The sequence below is a fragment of the Balaenoptera physalus genome (genome assembly GCF_965194825.1).
Source record: "Balaenoptera physalus genome assembly, chromosome: 6".
Classification (NCBI taxonomy): domain Eukaryota; kingdom Metazoa; phylum Chordata; class Mammalia; order Artiodactyla; family Balaenopteridae; genus Balaenoptera; species Balaenoptera physalus.
In genome coordinates, this window is record NC_138885.1 from 129,932,471 (window position 1) to 129,956,274 (window position 23,804).

At 43.3% G+C, this 23,804-nt stretch overlaps 1 protein-coding gene across 8 annotated transcripts in view; it reads left to right on the forward strand.

Moving 5' to 3' along the window:
* Positions 1-23,359, forward strand: part of LOC309663074 (nuclear autoantigen Sp-100-like) — a 104,562-nt gene extending 81,203 nt beyond the window's left edge. For 2 of the 8 annotated variants that reach the window (XM_082466437.1, XM_082466449.1), the window contains one exon: positions 2,218-3,820. In XM_082466437.1, the coding sequence (XP_082322563.1) occupies positions 2,218-2,256 (39 nt within the window). In that variant the 3' untranslated portion in view covers positions 2,257-3,820. Of the gene's footprint in view, positions 1-2,145; positions 3,821-4,158; positions 11,087-23,266 lie in introns of those variants that run through there. The other 6 variants (XM_082466458.1, XM_082466453.1, XM_082466443.1 and 3 more) reach the window with 6 other exon arrangements.
* Positions 23,360-23,804: the final 445 nt, after the last annotated feature.

The following is a 23,804-nucleotide window of genomic DNA, read 5'->3' on the forward strand; positions in this document are numbered from 1 at the left end:
TCTCCAAACAAACAAGATACACAAATGGCCAATAAGCAAATGAAAAGATGTTCAACATCATAAGTCATTATGGAAATGTAAATCAAAACCACAGTGAGATATCACTTCATATTTACTAGAATGGCTATAATAAAAATAATAATTTAAACACACACAGAAAACAACAAGTATTAGTGAGGATGTGGAGAAATTGGAACCATCATGCTTTGCTGGTACGGCCGCTGGGGAAAACAACTGGGCAGCTCCTCAAAAAGTTAGACATGCAACTACCGTACAACCTAGCAATTCCACTCCTAGGTGTATATCCATAAGAAAGCAGGAAATCAAACAGATATTTGTACACCAATGTTTATAGCAGCATTATTCACAATAGCCAAAAAGTGGAAACAACCCGTGTCCACCAACAGATGAGTGGATAAATAAATGTGGTGTATACATACAATGGAACATTATTCAGCCATTAAAAAAAAGAATAACAATTTTAGTATATGCCACTACGTGGATGGACCTTGAAAACATTATGCTAATAAGCCAGACACAGGACAAATGCATGATTCTAATTATAGGAGAAACTGAGAATAGGCAAATTCATAGAAACAAAAAGTAGAATACAGGGTACAGGACTGCAGAAGGGGGTGTGTGTGCAGGGAATGAGGAAGCTTTTTTTTAATGCGTACAAAGTTTATTTTGGGGACGACAAAAAAGTTTTGGAAATATATAGTGGTGATGGTTACACAACATTGTGAACGTATTTAATATCACTAAATTATCCACTTACAAATGATTAAAATGATAAATATTGTTATATACACTTTACCACAATTTTAAAAATACTAACTGGAGGGGGCTCATATTATTTGAATCTGGAGCTTTGTGTTAATTATTCCAACTAAGTCGTCACCTGGTGCTCTCTGGAGAGCCAGGACACTGGAGCTGAGCATATTTGGGGACAGAAAAGTAAATGGGGTGGAGGGGAGGCAAATTCTCAGCCTAGTGGAGAGCGAGATCTTACAGGTCACTCAGGTCCTGACAAATATCAGAAACTTCTCAGAGCCACATCTGAGCTTCTTATTCTGTTGGTTTTGACTATCTACAAACAAGCAGTGGCAGAAAGCCCTGGGTGTCCGCTTTTAAGCAAGCCTTCCAGGGGGTCTGCTCCTCTTCTCCCTAAATTCCACCACACCCTGGGGTGAACTAGGTGACCAGGTAAACTTAATGGTTTAACAGAAAACAAAAGTGAAGAAATTCAGGATGAGGAGGAATTCCTGTCCCTTGCACCTCGTTCTTCCCTAAAGGAAGGAACCCTGTTCTGACCCAGTCCCTTCCTGCGTCACAGGATGAGCCACTGAAGCAGCGCTTGGGTAATAAAAGGTCAGGCAGGAGCGGTTTTCTTCTAGCAAACACCGGATATGGAAAACGGGGCGGGGACTCCCCCGCCAGCCCCGGATTCGCTCTCCTTCTTGCACAAGCTCCCTTACTGGAAGTCAGCTGCTGGCGCAAGTTCAGCCCGGCGGGGGGCCACCCACTCACTTTCCCGAAGCACCCGCCCCCAACCGTCTTCTCCCTAAGCCCCCACCCAAGCCCTCCCCAATCAGCGACCTGATGTCCTGGGGTCCTTCAGGAGTCTGCTGCAGCCTTCGGCCGGTGTCAGTTTTCATCCGGAGCACACAGAGCAGAATGAAAGGGAAGACTCTACTACTGGGTTTTGTTTTGTTTTTAATTCTAATTTTACCAGACGAAACTTAACTTTAAATTTGCATTTTACCGTCCTTTCTCTCGGTACCGCTTTCCTCTCTCCAGACCCTCCAGAATGTCTACACTACCCTCTGGTGGCTGAATGTTGCTATTGCACAGTCCCCTTTAGAAATGTCTTGAACCTTTTCCTCTCCTAATTCATCCTGTTGTCTCTCCTGAAAAAGTAGAATTCATTCCTTAACCCTCTAACCAAAGAGCTCAAAACCAAGGTTAGAAGTGATATTATTTCCTTCTAAATAAAAGGGAGTGAAATAATGGTTTTCTTGTTTGGCAGTTCATAGGCCCATAAGTGATTTGTGACCTAGACAGAGAAGTCTTAGTTCAAATAGTGAGGATGCCCTGTGTCTTTGACTCTTTTCCACCCCCTTTCTGAGCTGTCCATCTTCCTAGGTCCCTGAGACCTTCATTGGGCTTAGGAGTCCTCAAGGACAAGGCATCCCTGCCCTCTGGATTTCCCCTTAGGCTGGGAACACTCTGCCCCTCAGAGAACTCACACAGTGAACCAGGGGGTCCCTGAAGTTCCAGAGCAGTGAGGTGGTGCCTGCATATTCATCTGGACAGCCTCCGCCTTGGCACAGAGCCTGCTGACGTCCATTGGCTTGCCCTATGGATTTTCTCCTCTGTGAATGCTTCCTGCAAGAGGAGCCTCAATGGTGGCTTGAACAGAGAAGAAAAATCTGGGTATTAAGGTGAGCATAACCACAGCTGACAGTTATCTTTTAAGGGGAGACGAGAAGTGGGTTGTTGTAAGTGGACACCGTGTTGGGGAGGGCTCCATCCCTGCAGCATCGTAAGTACTGTCTAGCACGAGTTAATGTGCAGCATGTGACCATTGTTCAGGAGGTGATGGGTGGTGGAGAAGCGGCTCCACACCAGAGGTGATGTTCCAGTGGAAACTCTTTCTGTGAAATGTGTGGTTGGCAGACAGAACGAAAATCTTTGTATGTTCATGAGGAGTCCTACACAGAGCACAGAATGGGTCTTCTCAAACTGACAACCATAACTAAGGTGGCATCATGGCTCTGGCCCCAGGAAATTATATCCACATAGAACATCTGCCAAGGGCAAGCAAGCATCTGCAGCAGGAGCAACATGCCTGGAGTTGTGTTTCCCAGCCTTGCGAAGAGGAAAACAGCCTCCATAAGCAAAAGAACTTCACGTCACAAATCCTGGAAGTTAAAATCCCAAGTAACAAAAAAATGCTTAATGTGTTTCTCCCCAGCACAAATATTAAGAATGCTTTACAAATCCTCAATGTTTTAGTGGAGAAATACTGTGACCTCTTTCAGATGTTTATCATTACTCTTTCCTTATGACCTTTTTGAAGAGTGCTAATAGTGGTCCACAATGTTCCACTGCCCCATCCCTTGCTAAGTGTCACTAGCTCTCATCTTTCTTACCTGCATGTCATGAGATTCTTCCTTCCCAGCTGACCCCAAAGCAACCCATGGAAGGGGGAACAGGTTGTATTCATGTTATAATTTTCAAAAGAATTTACAACTGTCATACAAATATAAAACAAACACGTGTCAGTGGTTTTTTAAATTCATTTCATTAATGAGAGAACCAGAAAAATGTTTAAAACTAGTTCAGAAGAGATTTTGAAGAACTGAGATTTATGTCAAAGAAATGCTGAAATGAATTTGCTAATATATACAAAAGTGGTTAATATCCTACTGGGACATAAACTCTCTGAGGTCATCTTTTCTACCAGAGAGTAATCAATTGCATCTCTCGCAGACAAAATTCATTTGTATGACTATGGATAAGAATTATTTACGAAGCTTTCAGATAAGAATCATTTATGTTATTATAGCTTTCTGCAAGTTAACTTCTACCTCTTAGAGTTATAAAATATTCAAGGCCGTAAAAGGTCAATCAAATTTGCATAGCCAGCACTGCATTAAAAGAATGCCCAGGTAATCTCTTCATTTTTCTTGACAACGTATGAAATAGAATGTGTAAGTTGATGTGTTAAGGAACTGGGGCATGATGGCCCCCAGTCTCTGGTTGTAAGCATTTTCCTCCTCCTTTGTTCAAATAAATGCCAAAGCCTGTTTATAAATTCCGAGCTAATAGGTTGTTTTTCCCCCATAACACTGTTTTTTTGCTCAGGTGTGTTTATGCTTCCTATTATGGGACCACATGAAGTCCCCACAGTCAGGCTGGAATCCTAGAGGGCTCAGCATAGTATAGCACAGAACAGCACCTGGATCTGGCCTTTCTGGAGACACATCAGGGTGGGCAAATGTTTTCTATACAGGACCAAAGAGTAAATATTTTAGGCTATGCCGGTCAGAAGGTCTCTGTAGCAACTACTCAGTTCTGACACAAAAATAGTCAGAGACAACACATAATGAATGGCATGACTGTGTTCTAATAAAACCTTATTTATAAAAACAGGTGGTGGGCTGGATTTGGCACATGGGCCGTCGTTTGTCAACCCAACCTCTGCTGGGGCTGCCATAACGAAACATAACCAACTAGATGGCTTAAATGACAGACATTTATTTTGTCACGGTCTCAGAGGCTGGAAGTCCACGATCAAGGTGCCAGCAAGTTTGGTTTCTGGTGAGAGCTGTCTTCCTGGCTTGTAGACGGCCACCTTCTCACTGTGTCTTCACATGGTCTTCCCTCTGTATAAACGTGGAGAGAAAGCAAGAGAGCTCTCTGGTGTCTCTTCCTCTTCTTATAAGGCCACTTATCCTGTCAGATTAAGGTCCCACTCTTATGACCTCATTTAACTTTTATTGCCTCCTATCAGCCCTATATCCAAATACAGCCACACTGGGGATTAGGGTTCTAATATTTCAGTTCTGTCCATAACCCCTGGTATAGAGAACATAAGAGTTTTCATTCATTCACTCAGTAAATATTAGTCGTGATCCTAAGTGAGCCATCGCTAGGCAGACCCAGTCCCTGCCCTCGCCAAGCGCTGGTGTGGCAGAGAAGGCATAGTTTAAACAAAGGAATTCTGATAAAGTGCAATGGCAGAGATGGTAGGCCAAAAATCCTAGTCCAATGAGAAAATGCCACTTAACTTGAAGCATAAATGTTTATTAAGATGTTGAGTTTGAGGTCCCAGTGACATATCCAAATAGAGACATCATGTGGACAGGTAGATATATTGAGCTGAGAGCTCAGAAAGCACATCTTGGTTGAAGATATTTGAAGCCATCAAAGCCTTGGGAGAGGTTGAAATTGCCTAGGAGAGCAAGTGGGGCAAGATGAGTGTGAGTGTCTACACCAGCGGTCCTCAAACTTGAGCACCAGAGTCACCTGCAGGGCTTCTTAAAACACAGATTGCTAATCCCCACATCCAGAGGTTCTGACTCAGGAGGTCTGGGGTGGAGGCCAAAGAATTTGCATTTCTACCAAGTTCCCGAAGAAGAAGGTACATCTGGAGTATAGTCCCATTCTAGAAAAGGGGCTTTTAATTACAAGCTGAGTATAACCAGGAAAGATAACTCCTTGTACCTTCCAGAGGAATGAAAACATACTCGAAAAAAAGGTCAAGATCTGACACTTTGGTTTTGGAGTCAAGAAATAAACCCAGACTAAAAAAAAAAATTCACCATCATCATCTTCTTCATCATTTTCATCATCATGGATCCCAAGTACACTTCATTACATTAGTCATTGTGGACCATCTAATGCAGGGCAGTAAGTACCGTCCATCTCACAGACATAGGAAGCAAACTTATGGTTACCAAAGGGGATAGCAGGGTGGGGAGTTAAATTAGGAGTTTGGGATTAACAGATACATACCACTATATATAAAATAAACAATAAGGACCTACTGCATAGCACAGGGAACTATATTCAATATCTTGTAATAACCTATATTGGAAAAAATCTGAAAAAGAATATATATATATATATATATATATATATATATATATATATATATATATATATCTGAATCACTTTGCTGTACACAACACAACATTGTAAATTAACTACACTTCAATTATAAAAATGATTTCAAATAAATAAATAAATACCTTCCATGATGCTGCTATCTCTTAGGCCTCCATGTAAATAATTTTTAAAGAAGCAACCTCAGTGGGTACTAATCAATGAAATAAAAGTTGTTACAGAACAAGAGATCTAAAGGTAGAAATTCTCTGTCCACTGGGCAATTCTAGCCCTTGATTGAATTTCTTTACCACTAAGGTGATCATGGCTTTTGTCATTGTCACTTCAGCCTGGAAAATAATTTGGCTGCAATGGCCCTTGGAAGAGAGAGAGATCTCAAAATTCAGTGAAAAGTTTTAAAAGCAAAGACTTTGGAGTCAGCCAGACCTGGGTTTGTGTTCTAGATCTGTAATTTACTTTCAGTGACCTAGGGCACATTACTTCCTATGTGTTTGTTTCTTTATATAATAATAAGAATAATTCTAGGGTTGTTCTAAGAATTAAATTTTTAAATATGTGAAAAGAGTAGACTCCCTGGTCTGTGGTGTGTACTCAATAAATAATTATTTTTGTCATTGTTTCCATTTTCATTGTTTTTTAGAGAAGAAACGAAAAGTTGAAGAGTGTTTAATCAGCTCATAAAGTTGTCAAGGGGTTTTAAAAGCTCACTCTAAAATGATAAAACCCAAGTTCTCCTAAACTTAGGGAGGAAGCTTAAGAGAGTTACACAGGAAGTTTAATGGCTTTATACTGTTGTGTAATGAACACCCATCCTAAGAAAAGAACGCACTTATAAATCCCTTGCCACGGCAACCCAGGCTAACAATTCACAAAATGGGGAAATGCAAAGGCAGCTAGCAGAGAATACTAAAGGCAGTCAGAGAACCATGCAAATAGGAAAAAAAAAAAAAAATTCCAAATCTATAAATAACTGGCAACAGGTCTTTCTGCAGAGAGCACTGGGGCAAAGCACGCTCCCTCACAGTTGAAAAAGAGTTTGATTTCATTTGGAGCAGCTGCAGGTACAGAGACTGAGATGCTCCTGCCATCAGGTAACAGAGTCCCCAGTACAAGGAAGCAGCTACACAGGGCAGAACAGGACAGGACAATATCCGCATAGGACACACGGAGCAGAATTGAACTGGAGCAGGACCAAAGAGCAATCCGGGTGGAACCAGAGAAGGGACAATTCCAGAGCCCTGCTCAAGAGAGTTTTCACTCAAGAAGAAGAATCAGAAGTTCATCTTAGGGCTGTCCATATCCATTAATTCTTTGGTTGTCTTTCTGAAGTCTTGAGTTAAGAGAACCCTCCAGGTAAGATCTCAGACAGCCACGTTGACCAGAGACCATCAGACATTTGCAGTGAAAACTGTAGAATCAATGTGATCCCCAGGGTCTGCTTTTGCAATTGTCTTTCTCTATCCATTCACACTCTTTCTTCTTGTAAAAAAAAAAAAAAAAAAAAAAAAGCCTTTTAAAGTGAAGAAAAAATAACTCCAAAGGAGCCATTTTTGCCTTCTCAGATGTGCTGGGTTGTTGGAGAGGAGTGCGGGGATGGAAATCAGCGTAGCAACCCTGGCAACAAATTGAACCCTGCCCAGGATAAAAAGAAAAGTCACAGGGTTTCTTTTTGTGCACTGTGATCCTCAAAGATGCTAGAAGATGCTGAGTAGAAAGATGTCCTTCAGGATGAGGGGACATATTCATGAGGTTTTAACTGGAAGGATGGGCTCTAAGCTTAGTGTGGTGGCCCTGAAGAGAGGTGAAGTGGAGGAAAACATTAACTTCCTAAAGAGGCAGGTGATGGAGAAGAAAGGAACCCAACCTTAACCCTGTAGGCTGGAGCCCTGCGCAGAGGGACACACCGGAAGATGCTCCCAGGGTCAGGACCTGACCAAACGCCACTCTGCTGCTCAAACCTTCAGTAAATTTTGGTACAAGCAGCATCACAGGAGGTTTTCAACAAGGCAGTGCAGGAGACATACAGAATGCCCAGGGAAGAGAAAAAAGAGCAAAGACAGAAGATTAAAAGGCAGCAGGAAAAATATAAACCTTCCAAGAATATCCAGAGACCTACCTTTTATGGAATAACTAGCCAGTATTTATTGAGCACCACCTATGTGCCAGTTGCAGTACAGCTGGCTTGTACCAACTGGTGAAAGCCAACGTGTGCATCTCTTCCCAACTCCGCATCCCGTGATGTCATGTTGGTAACTTGAAATTGGCCATGGTGGGAATATTTGTACCCTAGGCAAATGCTGCAAATCAGACTTTTGTTGTTTTTGGTTTTCTGGATTTTTTTTTTTTCAGAGAGTTGGTTTACCAGTATACCATTGGCCAACCACTATTTTTTAGAATACAGCAATGAGCAAAACCATCAAGGTCATAACCCTTGCAGAGCACATGTTCTAGGAGATGAAAATCAAAGAATTAATTAATCGATTAACAAGCTATTTTCAGATGGTGAATGAGCACACTGAGGAAAATAAGGTAGAGTGATTTGATAGGCTGTGGGAGTTGAGAAAGCTTCTGTTAGGAGGGAACACTTGAACTGTGACTTAAATTTTCACGTGCAAAATCCTCCAGATACAGTGGAGTCATCCATGGAGCGAACGGCTCTGATACACCTTTGGTTCCTTTTTGGCACATATTACAGTGTCTGCATGGGACTGTCATATGTAATACTCTACTATCTTGCCTAGAAAATTACCAAGGATGTTTCACTTGTGCCCCAGCTAAGGCTACACCTCCCACTGGCACACTGGACCCCATTCCTTCTTACCGACTCAAGGGCATCTCTTCTGCAATTCTACCCTCCACCTACTGTATCATCAGGTTTCTCACTATATTGGGTCTTTCCCAGCAGCAGAGAAACACACTATTATTTCTCTCATCCTAAAAACACCTTTTCCTCTCCCATTAGCTTCTCCAGCCACTGCCCAATTTCTCTCTTTGCCTTTACAACAAAATGCTCCAAAGAGAGGTGTCTATTCACTTTCTCCAGTTCCTTTTCTCCCTTCTCTCTTGAACCAATGCAGTAGGGCTCTTACTCCCATCAATTGCTAACATGGCTCTTGTCAAGGTCATGAGCCAACTTTACGCTGCTGAATCCAACAGTCAACTTTCATCCCTAATCTGGAAGCGTTTGAAAAAACCAAAAAACTGGCCACTCCCTCCCTCTTACACTTGCTCTTGGCTTCTGGGACTTGACCCTCTCCTGGACTTCCTCCAGGACTGCTTTTTCCTAGGCTCTTGCTGGTTCCTCTCCATCTCCCTGGCCTCTGAATGAGGACATACCCCATGGCTCAATTCTTGGACTTGGTCTCTTTCCTAATTATCCCTCAGAGATCTCATCCAGCTTCACAGCTTTTGATACCATCTCTGAGCTAATGATTTTCAAATGTATCACCTAGCCAGATCTCTCACCTGAGCTTGTTTGAATATCCATCGCCTATTTAACATCTCCTCCTGGAGCTAGAATGCTCCTTTAGAGGGTGAGGCAGATGTTGTCACTCCTTTGCTTAAAATCCTCCAGGCATTGTTACCTTGCTCAGGGTAAAAGCCAAAGTCATCAAACCAGTCTACAGCGCCCCCTCCCTGTACTTCTGTGACTGCCCTAGATTCATTCTGAGACCTGCTTTCGTCATAAGAGGTTTTGCAGGGAGTAGGGGAACCCATGGTCCCGTACTAGTTCAGATTACGCCAGAGACAGGTGAAGGAAACCAGACTCTGACCCCCAAATATGCCTCTTTGCCATAAAAATTAGTTTGAGCTGAAGGCAACCAACAATCAATTTTATAATCCACTACGTCACGCTTTACATGCATTCCTTTGGCAAGCATTAGGAAGGATGACAATAGCAGAGTTTGAGAAACAACTTGTAAAGTTGAATATTGGCATACCCTTGTTAGAATTCTATGCCTAGGTATATAGCCAAAAGAACCTCTTGCACATGTGAAGAGCCAATATGTACAATAATATTTTTAACAACATTGGTCTTAATAGCAAAAGCTATAAACAACACAAATGTCCATGGTCAGGAGAACAGATAAATTAAGGTACACAATGAAATATTATACAGCTGTGAAAATAAATTTTTCATTTACTCATTTAACAACAGCAACACAAAAAAAGCAGCAAACACAGAAAAAGCTCTCTCCACCCTCCGCTTTTCTGCCTGAAGACGGGATATAAGTTCTCCCTGTGCTGGAGACACACTTTTATCAGCACCAGAGGAATCTGCAAACACACCTTACACTATCAGCTGCCTCCCATATGTTTACCTTTTCAGTTTGCCGCCCTGGGAAGCCTGAAACTGCTTTCCTCTGTCCTGTCATTTCTCTGCAGGTTTTTGTTCTTTGTTGAAGATGCAAATAAGCCAGCATTGTGAGGCTTCACTTTGAGTTACTTTTCCTGGAGGTTTCTCCCACATATGAGCTTTGAATTGGATTTCTATCATTTTCATTCAAAAGAATCCTAGCCAATATCCCCATGTCTTGCTGCCTCAGATCAGACCAAACTACCTGACTCCCTGCAGCCCCTTCCTTCAATGCAGCCAAAGAATGGTTACATGTGATTCCCCTTTTGGGACACTGGTTGGTGGTCAGGGCCCTTGGTGAGGCAGAGGGCGGGGGGAGGGCAGTGGAGAAGGGAAGAGGTAGGGAACTGTGTTATGTCATCTTAGTCTTCAATTTAAAGCCTGACAATTAATGAACAAGGATTTCTATGTGTGGTTCAGCCCGACCTCTCAGATTCTGCTTTGGGGATCGGGGTTTGAGTCCATCAACAGTAAAGTGGGACTTGGTTTCCTCTCGCATTGTTCCTTGGGCATGGACCCCATGTGGGGATCTCACGAAGGATGAAGGTGTCAGTGGTCTGGGAGCAGGATTTACCTGCTTCTAGGTGCCCTGGGCAAAGACCAAGTTAATGCTATCTAGCAGCACACACCTTAACCATTAAGTGCCATGCAAGTGTTAGCTGGTCATTATTATTATCATAATCATGAGCATCAAACTCTAATGTCTTAAATTAAGTGCATAATATCTTATGGAAAAATGCAGTTTTCCACATTCCTAGTCACTGGGATGCAGCAGCAGACAAAAACAAACACATAAAAATCACAGAGGGCTTCCCTGGTGGCGCAGTGGTTGAGAATCTGCCTGCCAATGCAGGGGACACGGGTTCGAGCCCTGGTCTGGGAAGATCCCACATGCCGCGGAGCAACTAGGCCCGTGAGCCACAACTACTGAGCCTGCGCGTCTGGAGCCTGTGCTCCGCAACAAGAGAGGCCGCGATAGTGAGAGGCCCGCGCACCGCGATGAAGAGTGGCCCCCGCTTGCCGCAACTGGAGAAAGCCCTCGCACAGAAACGAAGACCCAGCACAGCCAAAAATAAATAAATTAATTAATTAATTTTTTTAAAAAGTGTTTAAAAAAAATCACAGAGCTTACATTCAAGTGGGAAGAGGCAGAAAATAAATAAAAACAATCAGCATGTCAAGTGGTGCTAAGTAGAGAGAAATAAAGGAAAGTAAGGGAAACAGGAAGTAAGAGGAGGTCAAGGAGCTACGGCTGTTTTACAGAATGTACAGGCTAGCATTCCTGTTAAGGTAACATCTGAGCGGAGCCCAGAGGGAAGCGAGCAAATAAGCGGTGTGAACACGCGGGGCTTCGGTGTAAAGGCCCCGCGGTGAAGACTGATGCGGCTGGTGGGCAGTGGGAAGGGGAGCTGGTGAGATGGCCTCAGATAGGAGGCAGATAGACAGACGGCAGAGGGCCTGGGAGGCTATTTTAGGGCTTTGCTTTAACATGAAATTGATGGAATTTGTTGGAGGGTTTTAAGTTGAAAAGTTTCGTGTTCTGTATCATATTCACGTGAAGCAAATTTTCCTTTCACCTCCGGAAACTCTTCTACCTCCCCCTCTTACATTTCTCATTTCCTCTTTCTCTCCAGCTTTTTCTTGGCTTTCTTTCCTTCCCTCTGTCTCTCCTTCCCCAGGGTGATTCACTCCTTCCCAGCTCCTCCATGCCTCCCTTCAACCTCAGCCTCTCTTGCTCCCATTGAACTTTCTTCTGCTAAACACCCCATAAGCCCATCTGCAGGCCTCTACCATCGCCCTTATTGGTTTCTCTGGCTTCTCCCTTGGGCTGGATCTCTCCCAGTCATCCCTACTCTTTTCCTCTGCCATTGTTTACCATGTAGAGGCTCCGAGCCAGGGCCCTCATCAGCCTACACAGCAGTGAGCCTTCTGAAATACAACTCTGTCTCTGACATTTTGGACAAAAAGGTATCCTACCAAAAAAAAGAATGCCAGATATAAACTCCTTATGCCAAATGCATTAAGTGTCTCGTGCACTTTGCAAGTTTGAGCCATGTCATTAGCATGCTCCTGGGGATCACAACACAGGGAAAAGGCAATGGCACCTGCAAGGCGTCCAGGGGGCATGAGTTCTCTGATGCCATCACACCCAGCCTGTCCCAGGCCCTGCACCAGGAAGAAGCCCGCTTCTTGCAGAAATTGCTACAAGCAGAGGAAGGACCAGAGACTGCAGCCCTTCAGCCCTCCAAGTTGGGAAAATTGTGCACTGGAATTTATAAGCAGTTCTCCGTATCCCAGGAAGTAAGGTCTGAACACACTTTTGGACCAGGCCTGTCCTCTGGTCTGGGAAAACCTACCTCCATGGTCACTGAAGTAGGCAGAATTTTGGCCCCCATGACCTTTATGCTCTAATGTCACAACCACAATTATTTTGCCTTATAAGGCAAAAGGGAATTTGTAGATGTAATTAAGGCTATTAATCAACTGACCTTAAAATAGGGAGATTATCCTGGATTATCCAGGTGGACCCAATGTGGTTACATGAGCCCTTGAAAGCAGAAGAGGAAGTCAGAGATATTTGGAACTTGAGAAAGACTCAACACACCACTGTTGGCTTTGAAGATAGAGAAAGAGCCACAAGCCAAGGAATGCAGGTGGCTTCTGGAAGCTGAGAACCACCTCCAGCTGACAGCCAGGGAGGACATGGGGACCTCAGCCTTGCAACGACGACTTGGGTGGAGGTTGGGAGGGCGAGGTTGCACCTCCTCTCCCGTTCGCCCATCTTTGTTTCTTCCCCCCAAATCGATCCATTGATCAATCGATCTACCTATCTATCAGTCTATCTATCGATCACTCCCTTGGCATGAGAACCCTTCTCAGGAGATCGACCCTCCTGACACATTTCGAAGTGGACGGGACAGTGTGTGGTGAAAGATACCTACAAGGTTCTACTGCAGACCTCTAGGACTTAGTATTCATCTAAGTAGTCACTGAAACCTTACGCCCCTGGATTAGGAACTGCTGGTTGGCCCCTCTCCACAAGGAGCTGCATTCTGCCCACAGCCTGAATGAGGCTGGAAGCAGATTCTTCCCAGAGCCACCCAATAAGAATGCAGCTGGCCAATACCCTGATTTCAGTCTTATAAGACCCTGAGCAGAGGACCCTGCTGAGCCCAGCTGAGACTTCTGACCAACAGAACTCTGAGATAAAAACTAGTGTTGTTTTAAGCCATTAAATGTGTGGTGGTTTGTTACAGCAGCGACAGGAGACTAACACAGCCCCTCTGATTAGACCGCTGTAAACAGGAGATATTTGCCTCACCTCTGCAATAATGTTCCTTCTAGAGAGGCCTTTCTTTGCCAACTATAGATTGGGTCGACTCTGCACCAAAGCTCAACAGGAAAATCCTCTCCCACCCTGTTTACTCTTGGAGAATTGATCAAGATATTCTTCTACTTCTCCCTTCCTTAAAATATTATATGTGGGGTGGGGGGCAATGTAATTTAAACTTTCCATCAGTTCTAGTGTTGTTGAGGCCAGAAGCCTGATGTCTTAGGGTTCTCCAGAGAAATAGAGCTAATAGAATGTGTGTGTGTGTGTGTGTGTGTGTGTACAGAGAGAGAGAGAGAGAGATTTATTTCAAGGAATTACTCATGCAATTATGGAGCTGGCAAGTCCAAAATCTGGAAAGTGGGCTGGCAACCTGGAGACTCAGGGAAGAGCCAATGTTGTAGTTCAAGTTCAAAGGCCGTCTTTTGGCAGAATTCCTTCTTCCTTGAGAGAGGTCAGTCTTTTGTGTTATTCAGGCCTTCAACTGATTGGATGAGGCCCACCCACGTTATAGGTAATACTATGCAGCAGTATAAAGAATGGGATGGATCTATATGTGTGGATATGGAAATTGTCCTAAGATACATTATTAAGCAATGAAAGCAGAGTACACAACAGTGTTATTGCACAATCCAATGTGTGGTGTTTAAAGAATTCACATGTACTAAATTGTACATAACCACTATGGAAGAACATTTTTACTTTACACACTTTTGCAATTCTCATTTTTAACCACGTGAATGTAATACTTTTGTTTTTTAAAAGCTTATTTTTTAATGAGGAAAATGATGTGACAGTATAAAACCACTGACATGGAATAATATTACTAAGTGAAAAAAGATTACAATACTGTATGTATATGAAAATCACATTTCTTTCTTCACACATCTGTAATTATTTCCAAATGTATTTTTGTTCATTTAAAAAAAAAAAAAAGTCTGGAAGAATTTGGCCAAAATGTTAATTGTAGAAATCCCCAGCGGAAATTATTTTTACATTTGTTTCTTCAAAGTTTCTAGTTTTCTACAAAGGATGTCTTAACCTTAGCACCACTGACATTCGGGGCCAGACAATTCTTTATTGTGGAGGCTGTTCTGCATCTTGTAGGATGTTTAGCAGCAACCCTGGCCTCTACCCACTAGATGCCAGTAGTACCTCCCAATTGTGACAACCAAAATGTCTCCAGACATTGCCAAAAGTCCCCTAGGGAGCGAGAGTACATCCCGACCCACCCACAGACCCTGTTCTACAGTAAACGTGATTTATTTATGTAATTTAAAAGTTAAATAGATTGGACAGAAACATAGATGATGGGTTGATGATAGATAGATAGATAGATAGATAGATAGATAGATAGATAGATAGATGATAGATATGAGAGAGAAACAGTGGGACATATACAAGATATTCAAAGTAACCACTGGGAAGCAGATCAGTTAAGAAGCTCTTGGGATGTGAGCAGCTGAAGAGATCACTCCACTGAGATTTTCTTCTGACCTTTTTCTAGGTTCCTCTCAGAGACAAATAAAGACAGTGACCATTCCCCAAACTCACCAGAAGGTACTTATCAAAATGAGTAAGGGGCCGCAACACCATTCTTTGGGGGCTCTGCCTATATTCTAATGATATTGCCAAGATAAAAATATTTTTGATACTCCTCTTTGGAATTTATCTTCAAGAGTAGATAGCATGTGCTTTTGAATAACTTCAGAGAGGGTTAGTATTTCTTCTTTTTTCTTTTTTTAAGTGAAACTGCTTATAAGAAATAGACAAATTTAATTTTGGATTCAAGTGTGATGAGTAAGTATGATCAAATTAAATAATTTTGTGCAAGAATAAGCTGTGAGAATAGTTTTAAGTAGATATTTGTTGTTATTATGAGTTGGATTGTGTCCCCAAAAAAGATATGTTGTAGTCCTAATCCCCAGTGTCTCAGAAGGTGATCTTACCTGGAAATAGGGTCATTGCAAATTAGTTAAAATGTCATACATTAGGGCTTCCCTGGTGGCGCAGTGGTTAAGAATCCACCTGCCAATGCAGGGGACATGGGTTCGAGCCCTGGTCCGGGAAGATGCCACATGCCGCGGAGCAGCTAAGCCGGTGCATGACAACTACTGAGCCTGCGCTCTAGAGCCCGCGAGCCACAACGACTGAAGCCTGTGTGCCTAGAACCCGTGCTCCCAACAAGAGAAGCCACCACAGTGAGAAGCCCGCACACCAAAACAAAGAGTAGCCCCGCTTGCCACAAGTAGAGGAAGCCTGCGTGCAGCAACAAAGACCCAACGCAGCCAAAAATAAACAAATAAATTAATTAATTTTTTAAAAATGTCATACATGAGTAGGGTGGGCTTTTAATCGAATCTGACTGGTGTCTTTGTAAGAGAAGAGAACGTCTTGTGAACACAGAAACACACAGAGAGAAAAAAACATGAAGACGCAAGGGGAGAAGACAGCCGTGTGACTACAAGCCAAAGAGTGCCAAGGGTTGCCAGCGAACACCAAAAGCTAGAAGCGGCAGGGAAGGATCTCCCCTACAGCTGTTAGATAGCATGGCTCTGCCAACATCTTGATTTCAGACTTCTGGTTTCCAAAACTGTGAGACAATAAATTTCTGTTTTTGTAAGCCACCCAGTTTTGGGTACTTTGTTACAGTAGCCCTAGGAAACTAACACAGTTGTCTACTCAGCATCTGTTCCCTTCTTTCTAACAATGCCCAGACCTTCATTTGTGTACTTACCCCTTCTGCACTCCAACCACGTACTACAGAGGAAGTGGTCTACCTCCAGTACCAGGTTGGACCCTGATAGGCTTAGACAATCAGCATCTTCCATTCCCTCACCCGTAAGTCACTGGTGCAGGGTCGGACATGTATCTGAAACTGGGCCAATCAGAGTGACCCTCAGGACCCTCACTTAGAATAGTGGACAGAGGGATCTCTGGAGAAGGATGTAAACTGCTAGATGTGAAGCCTAAATTGCACCTGGCAACAGCCATCTTCAGATGCAGCCCACAGGGTGAGCAACAGAGCAGAGAACCCAAAGCCCCTGAGTCTTCGGAAATATCTTTAAACCACAAGATCTGTCTACACTGAAACACTCCAATCTTATAATTTAGAAGCTTTATAGTTTAAGCCAGTGTGACTTGGATTTTGCATTCCTTGCAACCCAAAGCTTCTAGCTGACAAGCTGGCATCACAAGGCAGTATGTACCACCTCAAGCCAGCAAGAGGGGCTTTAAAGAGAAACCTTTGGAAAGCTAGACATGAAAAACACAGGGCTGGAACCACATCCACAAAATCTAAAGATTGGAGGCTGTGGCTGAACTCCTCCTGTGAGTTGTAGGAAGCTGGCAGCTTGTAGGAAGAGACCTGGCTGTAGTGGGAATGGGAATGGCTGCACTTTGAGAGCCTGACAGGACAAGGATGGATGTGCATCTCCCACCGGCCAGGGATGGACTTGCTGAAGGGAGCCGGACCAGGTCTTCTGAACCACACTGGAGTACGGCAGGGGAATGAATCAGAAAGCAGAAGGGGGAGCCTTCCACTGATAATCAGGTGGCCAGCAGGTGGAGCCATTGCCCACTTCAAGGGAACTGCAGGTGCAAGATACCCAGCAAAGGTAGAATCCCTGAAGAGCCCCCCAAAAAAACTTCCTGGGAAAATAATCCAGCAACTGGGCATCTACCCCATGCAGAGAACACCAGAGCCAAATTACAACGGAACTAGTCAAGCAAAGCCTTTCCTGCCCCTTCCCTCTCCTCCCCTACTCACTTCAGCCCTGCAGAAACCAAAAAGAGCAGATAGTAAAGGAGGAAAGACATTGAGTCAGAAAGAAAAACCATCAGATCATTTTTCTGCTGGTGTTCAGACTACGGCAGCCCCCAGCTAATGTCAGGGCAAGGATTTAAGTACAATAAAGTATCGAATATTAGAGCAGATGAGACTTTAAGAGGAGTCTTTTCTTGTGATTAAAAAGGCCTGGAAAAACTGTGGGACCTCCTCGGATTTTAACCAGTTTTAGTGGACTCTGCCATGCCCATATCCCTTGGAATTAACCCTACGCAGGAAGGCTGTGTGTTGCCAATACCTGCTGCTCTGGCTGAGGGCTTTTATCTGACGGGGCAGACATCCGAGCCTTGAGCAGGGCAAACCAGAAGTGCTGCAGAACTCATGTACCTGGAAGCAGTCCGCAGTCAGGGAGGGACAGGAGGCTGTTGGTTAAGTACCACAGCTTCCTGGCCCCCCAGCTGGGATGGCTCAGTGATACCTGGCCTGAAAATTCACCCCTCATTGGCTCATTTCCTTTCTTATCTCACCTCCTACCTGTGTGTCCTAGGACATTTGATTGCACTCAAATTCTGTCTCAGAGTCTGTTTCTGGGGAGATGCAAACCAAGACACCAGGAAAAGATAAGATGATTTCAAAGAGTGGGTTTGAGTTGTCATGAGGGGAGCAAATGGCATCTTGCAGCTTATCCATTCAACACATCAGTCACACTGGCATTCTGGTGTTACTCATAACTGAGTTTCCTGTCTAAAACCTAGGGACAGGAGGCAGTGGGGGTCCTCCATTCTCTTCTGCATGCTCATCACATCTTGAAACGGAATCTGAATAGAGTCAGATACTCATCACACCAGTCTTCTGACTTCTTCGTGCCTACTGAACCTTCTACTTCCTCTTATGATGACCTCAGAATGGGACGAACTGTGCATGGGGGGCAGGGTTCACAGGATGCGCAGTTCGTCAAGTTGACTGGTCTATGTCAGGGGTGCTAGCTCTCATCAGCCCAACAGCTTTACTTACTTCGCTTTTTCATTTTCTTATTAAAGTGTAATTTACTCACAGTAAAATGTAATCATTTTCATGTACAGTTTGGACACTTCTTTTTTGCTTTTTAAATCAATTTGATTGTGGACTATAATTCAATGATTAGAAGAGCATAAAACATATAGTTGCTTGAATTGTCCCAAAGTGAACAAACTTTTAACAAACTCGTACAATTGTATACCCCACCACCGAGGTCAACACATGCCATCACACTTATTTATTTTCAACTTTCACCTTTAGGACTATGAGCCATCTCAAATTAATTAATTTATTGTGTGACGTAAGGGTCAGGATTAACTTTTTCCATACGGATGTTCAATTGACCCACATCATTTATCGAAAACAAAATCTTTCTTTACTGATTTGCCATAGAGCTTTTGCCATAAATCCAGGAACCATATATGTGAGGACAGTTTCTTGACTCTCTTTTCTATTCCCTCAGTCTATTTTTCTATTCTTGTACAATCACCAGACTGTCTTATTTACTGTAGCTTTAGAGTAAATCTTGATATCACATAGTATAAGTCTTCCAGCTTTGTTTTTATTCAGAACTGCCTTGGCTATTCTAAATTATTTGGATGTCCTTATAAATTTCAGAATCATCTCTCAATTACCATTAAATAACCAGCTAGGATTTTTACTGGGATTGTCCTGAATCTATAGGTAGATTTAGGAAGAACTGACATATTTAGTTTTGAACAACATTTGGTCTTCTAATCCATAACCAAGGTATAGATCTTCACTTATTTTGTCCTTCTTTAAATTCTCTAAGTAATGTTCAGTGTATTTACTCTAGAAATCTTAAATAACTTTCATTAGATTTTCTTCCTGGCTATTTGATATTTTCTGATACTCTCTTAAGGCCAGGACTAGAGTAAGGCAAGAGACAAGAGGAGAATGAATGCTTCCTTAAATTTTTAAAAATTATTTATTTATTTATTTTATTGAAGAATAGTTGGTTTACAATGTTTCAGGTGTACAACAAAGTGATTCAGTTTTATATATACATATATATATTCTTTTTCAGATTATTTTCCATTATAGGTTATTACAAGATATTGAATATAGTTTTCTGTGCTATACAGTAGGTCCTTGTTTATCTATTTTATATATAATAGCGTGTGTATGTTAATCCCCCTCCCTCAACGCTTCCTTAAATTTTGCACCCTAGATCCTGCTCTAACTACCATAGTCCCAGCCCTGGCTGTTCTACATGATACTTAATTAGAATTTTTATTTCTACTAAGTTGTTTCTAATATGTTAAAAATTCATTTGAATCTTGGATACAAGACTTTGTGTCCAGCAAGCTTTGTAGCCCCAACTCTTAACTCCCAGAGAGGAGAATAGGGCATCCATGGCTTGACTCGTGTCTATTAAAGCTCAGCGATATGCAGATTCAGAAGGGGCTGCCCCACAGACTGGAAAAGAATGGAGTGTCTGCCTTTTTAGGCATCTGTGGGCTGTCCTCCAAAGCTCTCTATTGCATCCCTCCACTTCAGAGTCACGTACCAGGCTCCCAGTACATCATGGGCAGCTGGGAAGTAGAACCAGAACTCAGAGCCAGGTAAACAACTGTGGGAGGGCAAGCACCAGAAGAAGCCCAGCTTCTGGAAGTCCACGAAATCCAGGAGTCTTTCCCCCGTCTTCCTATCTACCACCTCTTTATTTTCCCACACCTAGTGCCCATTATAAATGGGATAAGGGGTGATTCACAAAACTGCCTTCAATGTGGCCAGATGAAATTAACATTTAAGGACATTGAAGGGAAAATGGGGACATGGACATAAACTGAAATCAGGGAGGGATGAGCAAAACTAGGCAAAAAACCAGGTCAGAATCAGGGAGAGTCAAAGGCAGTGCCAGGGCCAGAACCAGACAGAGACTTTAGAGCAGACCCAAGGCTCTGTCTTACAACTTAGAGAGTCAGAGTTTATTTTGACACCATCATCCCTTACCTGGATGACTACATTAGCATCCTATCTGTTCTCCCAGCTTCTAACTCTGCCCTCTCCCCACAACCTACTGTCAAAATAGTAACCACAGTGATCTTTTGAAAACACAAGTCAGCCCCATAATGGGGGGGAAATATCTACAAGTCATATATGTGATAGGGTCTAGGATCCAGAATATTTAAAGAATTCTTACAACTTATCAATAAAAAGGACAAATAACCCAATTTTTAAATGGGCAAAGGATTTGAATAGACTTTTCTCCAAAAAAAAAATGCAAATGGTCAATAAATGCATGAAACGTTGCTCAACATCATTAGCCATCAGGGAAATGCAAAGCAAAACCACAGTGGAACACCACTTCACACCCATTAGGAGGACTGTAATCAAAAAGACACACAAGAACAAGTATTGGTGTGGGTGTAAAGAAACTGGAACACTCATACTTTGCTGGTGGGAACTTAAAAGTGTGCAATTGTTTGGGGAAACAGTTCAAAAGTTACCATAGAGTTATCACATGACCCCCAAATCCTATTCAGAGGTATATACTCAAGATCACTGGAATACTATGAGGCAGTTAAAGTGAAAAAAGCTACTGCTATGTGCAACAAAGTGGATGAATCTCACCAATGTACTGTTGCATCAAAGAGACAAGGATAAATGGGTACAAACTGTATAATTCCGTTTATACAAAGGTCAAAAACAGGCAAAACTAATTATTTTGGCTCATACCAAAAGTATTAGCCCTTGGGCCTTGGGAATGGCAAGAATCAGAGCCTCCATCACCACTGGGGCTCTGGAGCTTTCTTTGTCTCTTGTCTCATCCTCTACTGGGCAGTCAGCTTCGGTCTCTCCAAATGTCTTTCTCTACAGTGCAGAAACCATGACCCCCGGTCAACTCTGGACACACGTATTTCCAACCCCCTCACCTGGAACAAGACCTCTCTTCCCTTACTTCCCATTCAAAAAATGCTAGGGAAGACTTCTAATTAGCCAGAGATTATATTTGCTGACCCCTGGCTAGGCCGGCAAACAATAGCATAGGCAGCTCCTACGAGAACCCAGTGGTTGGAGTTGGGGAGTCGGAAGAGGTCTCTCTCGAAAGGATTGTGATAGACACACAATTTCATAAATGTTCATGCCATTCAGGCCTCACCTTACCTGGGATTCACTCAGCTGATGACTCTGTCCTTTCCAGACCAATAGTTTATGCCTTGTCCTCTCCTGGGTTAGTCCACACACACTAAGATGCCTCAAGTCTTGCAGGCAGCTGGGGAAACACTCCCGGGTATACCCAAGGTGAACTGCCACTCCTTTCTGTTGCTGGCACTAACCCCTCTAGGTGCCCAGTGGCATTCTCTACCTTCAAGAAATCTATAAACCGAACCCTAGCCATGCTTGCCTAGTCAATTTGGCAATACCTACTAAATTTTAAATGTTTATACCTTTGATCTAGCATTTCTGTTTCTAGAAATATTACATCCTATACGCATAGAAACCCTCTCACAGGTATACAAAAACATGTGCAAGGATATTCACTGCAGTATTGTTTATATAAAGGAAAAATTGTGTTGGAAAGGGTTGAATTCCAAATATCCATCAACAGGAAACTCATTAAATAAGTGATTATTCATAGACATGATAGAACACTGTACAATTGTTTAAAAAATGAGATCCTAGTACTGAAAGAAGTTCTATATTAAGTCAAAAAGCAAATTGCAAAACAATATCTATGGTACAATGATAAAAAACAAAGAAAAAGGTAATAATAATAATAATACTATCTGTGTTAGTAGGTGCAGAGAAGAAAAATCTGAGCAATATACACCAAAGTATTAACAATAGTTTTCTGGCACTGAGGGGAGGGGGGAAGGGAGGTGAAGATTTATGAGGGACTTTCCTCTTTCAAAGTATATATCTCGGTAAGAGCTGAATTTTTCAGAGAAACGTAAACATACAACAATGATTTGTTTTTTAAGAAAGGGCCTTGGAAGTTGGGGAGAGCGTGACAGATGTTGTTTGATTGCCTTTCAGACAGATGTCTTGCGTTCACAAGGTTGTTTAAGAATTCAGACTTATCTCCTTGCTCACTGACCCATAACACAACAGACTAAATGTACGACATGGGAAAATTCTCTGGGACAAAAGAGCTTATTCAAGCAGACCTAACAGCCATGAGCTATCTCATAATCGGCAGAGAGACAGACTTCGTTGTGCCTGTGCTGGGAGTGGGGAGAGGCCCGGTTGGGACTGCCACGGGCTGGGAAGGCGACTAACCCTTTTCTCCCAATAGCAGCTCCAGTGGCCTTGGCTTTGCTGTAAACAGGGCTGGGGGTGCCTGGTCTGGTCTGACTGTTGGGCAGCCTGGACGGGAGGCCACAGGAGGAGGGTCAGGAAGCTGCTGCAGGGAGTAAGGAAGCCATGCACTTCAGAGGGCTTCAGAGCTGGAGCAATCACAGAGAAAATGCAGAGGGGGAGAGGCACCTTTGGACGATGGGGAAATTGCATACCATTGAAAAGCAGGCCTATGTTAGGGACACCGGTGTAGAACCTGCATCCTGAGCTTTTCTGGCATGGGCAGATCATCTCTGAATCAGATGACAGTAATAATAAATCCCTGATTTACAAGCCACCTTCTACTTTTCCAATTATGTTGCCATCTAATCCTTATCTCATTTGATCATCACAGCGTTGGAGGGAGGGAGGCAAAGCAACTCTCATCGGTGCGCACGAAGAAAGCAAGGCTCCCACTCATGGTGTCCAGCTCCCTCATCCCTCCCAGAACCCAGAACCTGACTCTACAGGTCACCATAAGCCCCTTTCGGTCTGAGTCACAGTTTAGACTCAAGTGGACCCTCTACCACATATTTTATAGCTATTTTAGGGCATGATTTTGTGTTATAGCCTCTTTGTGGAAGTAGCCGGCAAAGAACTATTTCCATATCTCCTTAGATACAGACAGGCATGGCCACTGCCCCTTCCTTCTGGGAGACAGCTGGGTGGGCTGGGCACTGGTTTCCCACCAGTTTTAATTCCATTAAAGCTCATCAGAAATTTGCTTCTGCATTTCACCAGGAATGCTGATTTCTTTCCAGAAGGAAATTGCTAATTGCATCACACAAAAAAATTTCTGTCCTGGACCAGTTTGGGGACACTTTTTCTTTTACAGATTGTTGGCATCACCCCAGGTGCTGAAGAAAGAGCCAAATGTGTTCGCACAGGAAGATGGGGCGCTGACTCCTCCTAACCCCAGGTTTGTCCAAGTGAGCCCGCTCCTCAAAGGTGACTCCGTCCCAGAACTGACTGCCCAGGGAGCACCACTGATCATTTTGCCGGGGTCACATCAGGATTGCACGCTACGTCCCCCAGGGTCTTCCCAAGGGTGAAAGGGTGGGAGCTGGAACTTGAGATGGAAAGAGCCTCCCTTCAGTCCCCAGAGTGAGCACTCCAATTTGGGTGCCGTCTACTTGATCGGAAGTTTGCGGAGGCAGACACGGCCCACCCCGTCACAGGGACAAAGTAGGCGTTCCTATTCTTACAAAGTCCCTTGGCCATTCTGCCAGCAGTGGCTCTACCCTCCCCACTCACACCCTTGGCCAACCCCTGAACCCCACCCCCAACTCCAACTCCACAAATATTCCTCCCCTCTTTATTATGCTGAGCCATTCTACCACCAAGACCTCCTACCACCAACCTGGGCCCCACAG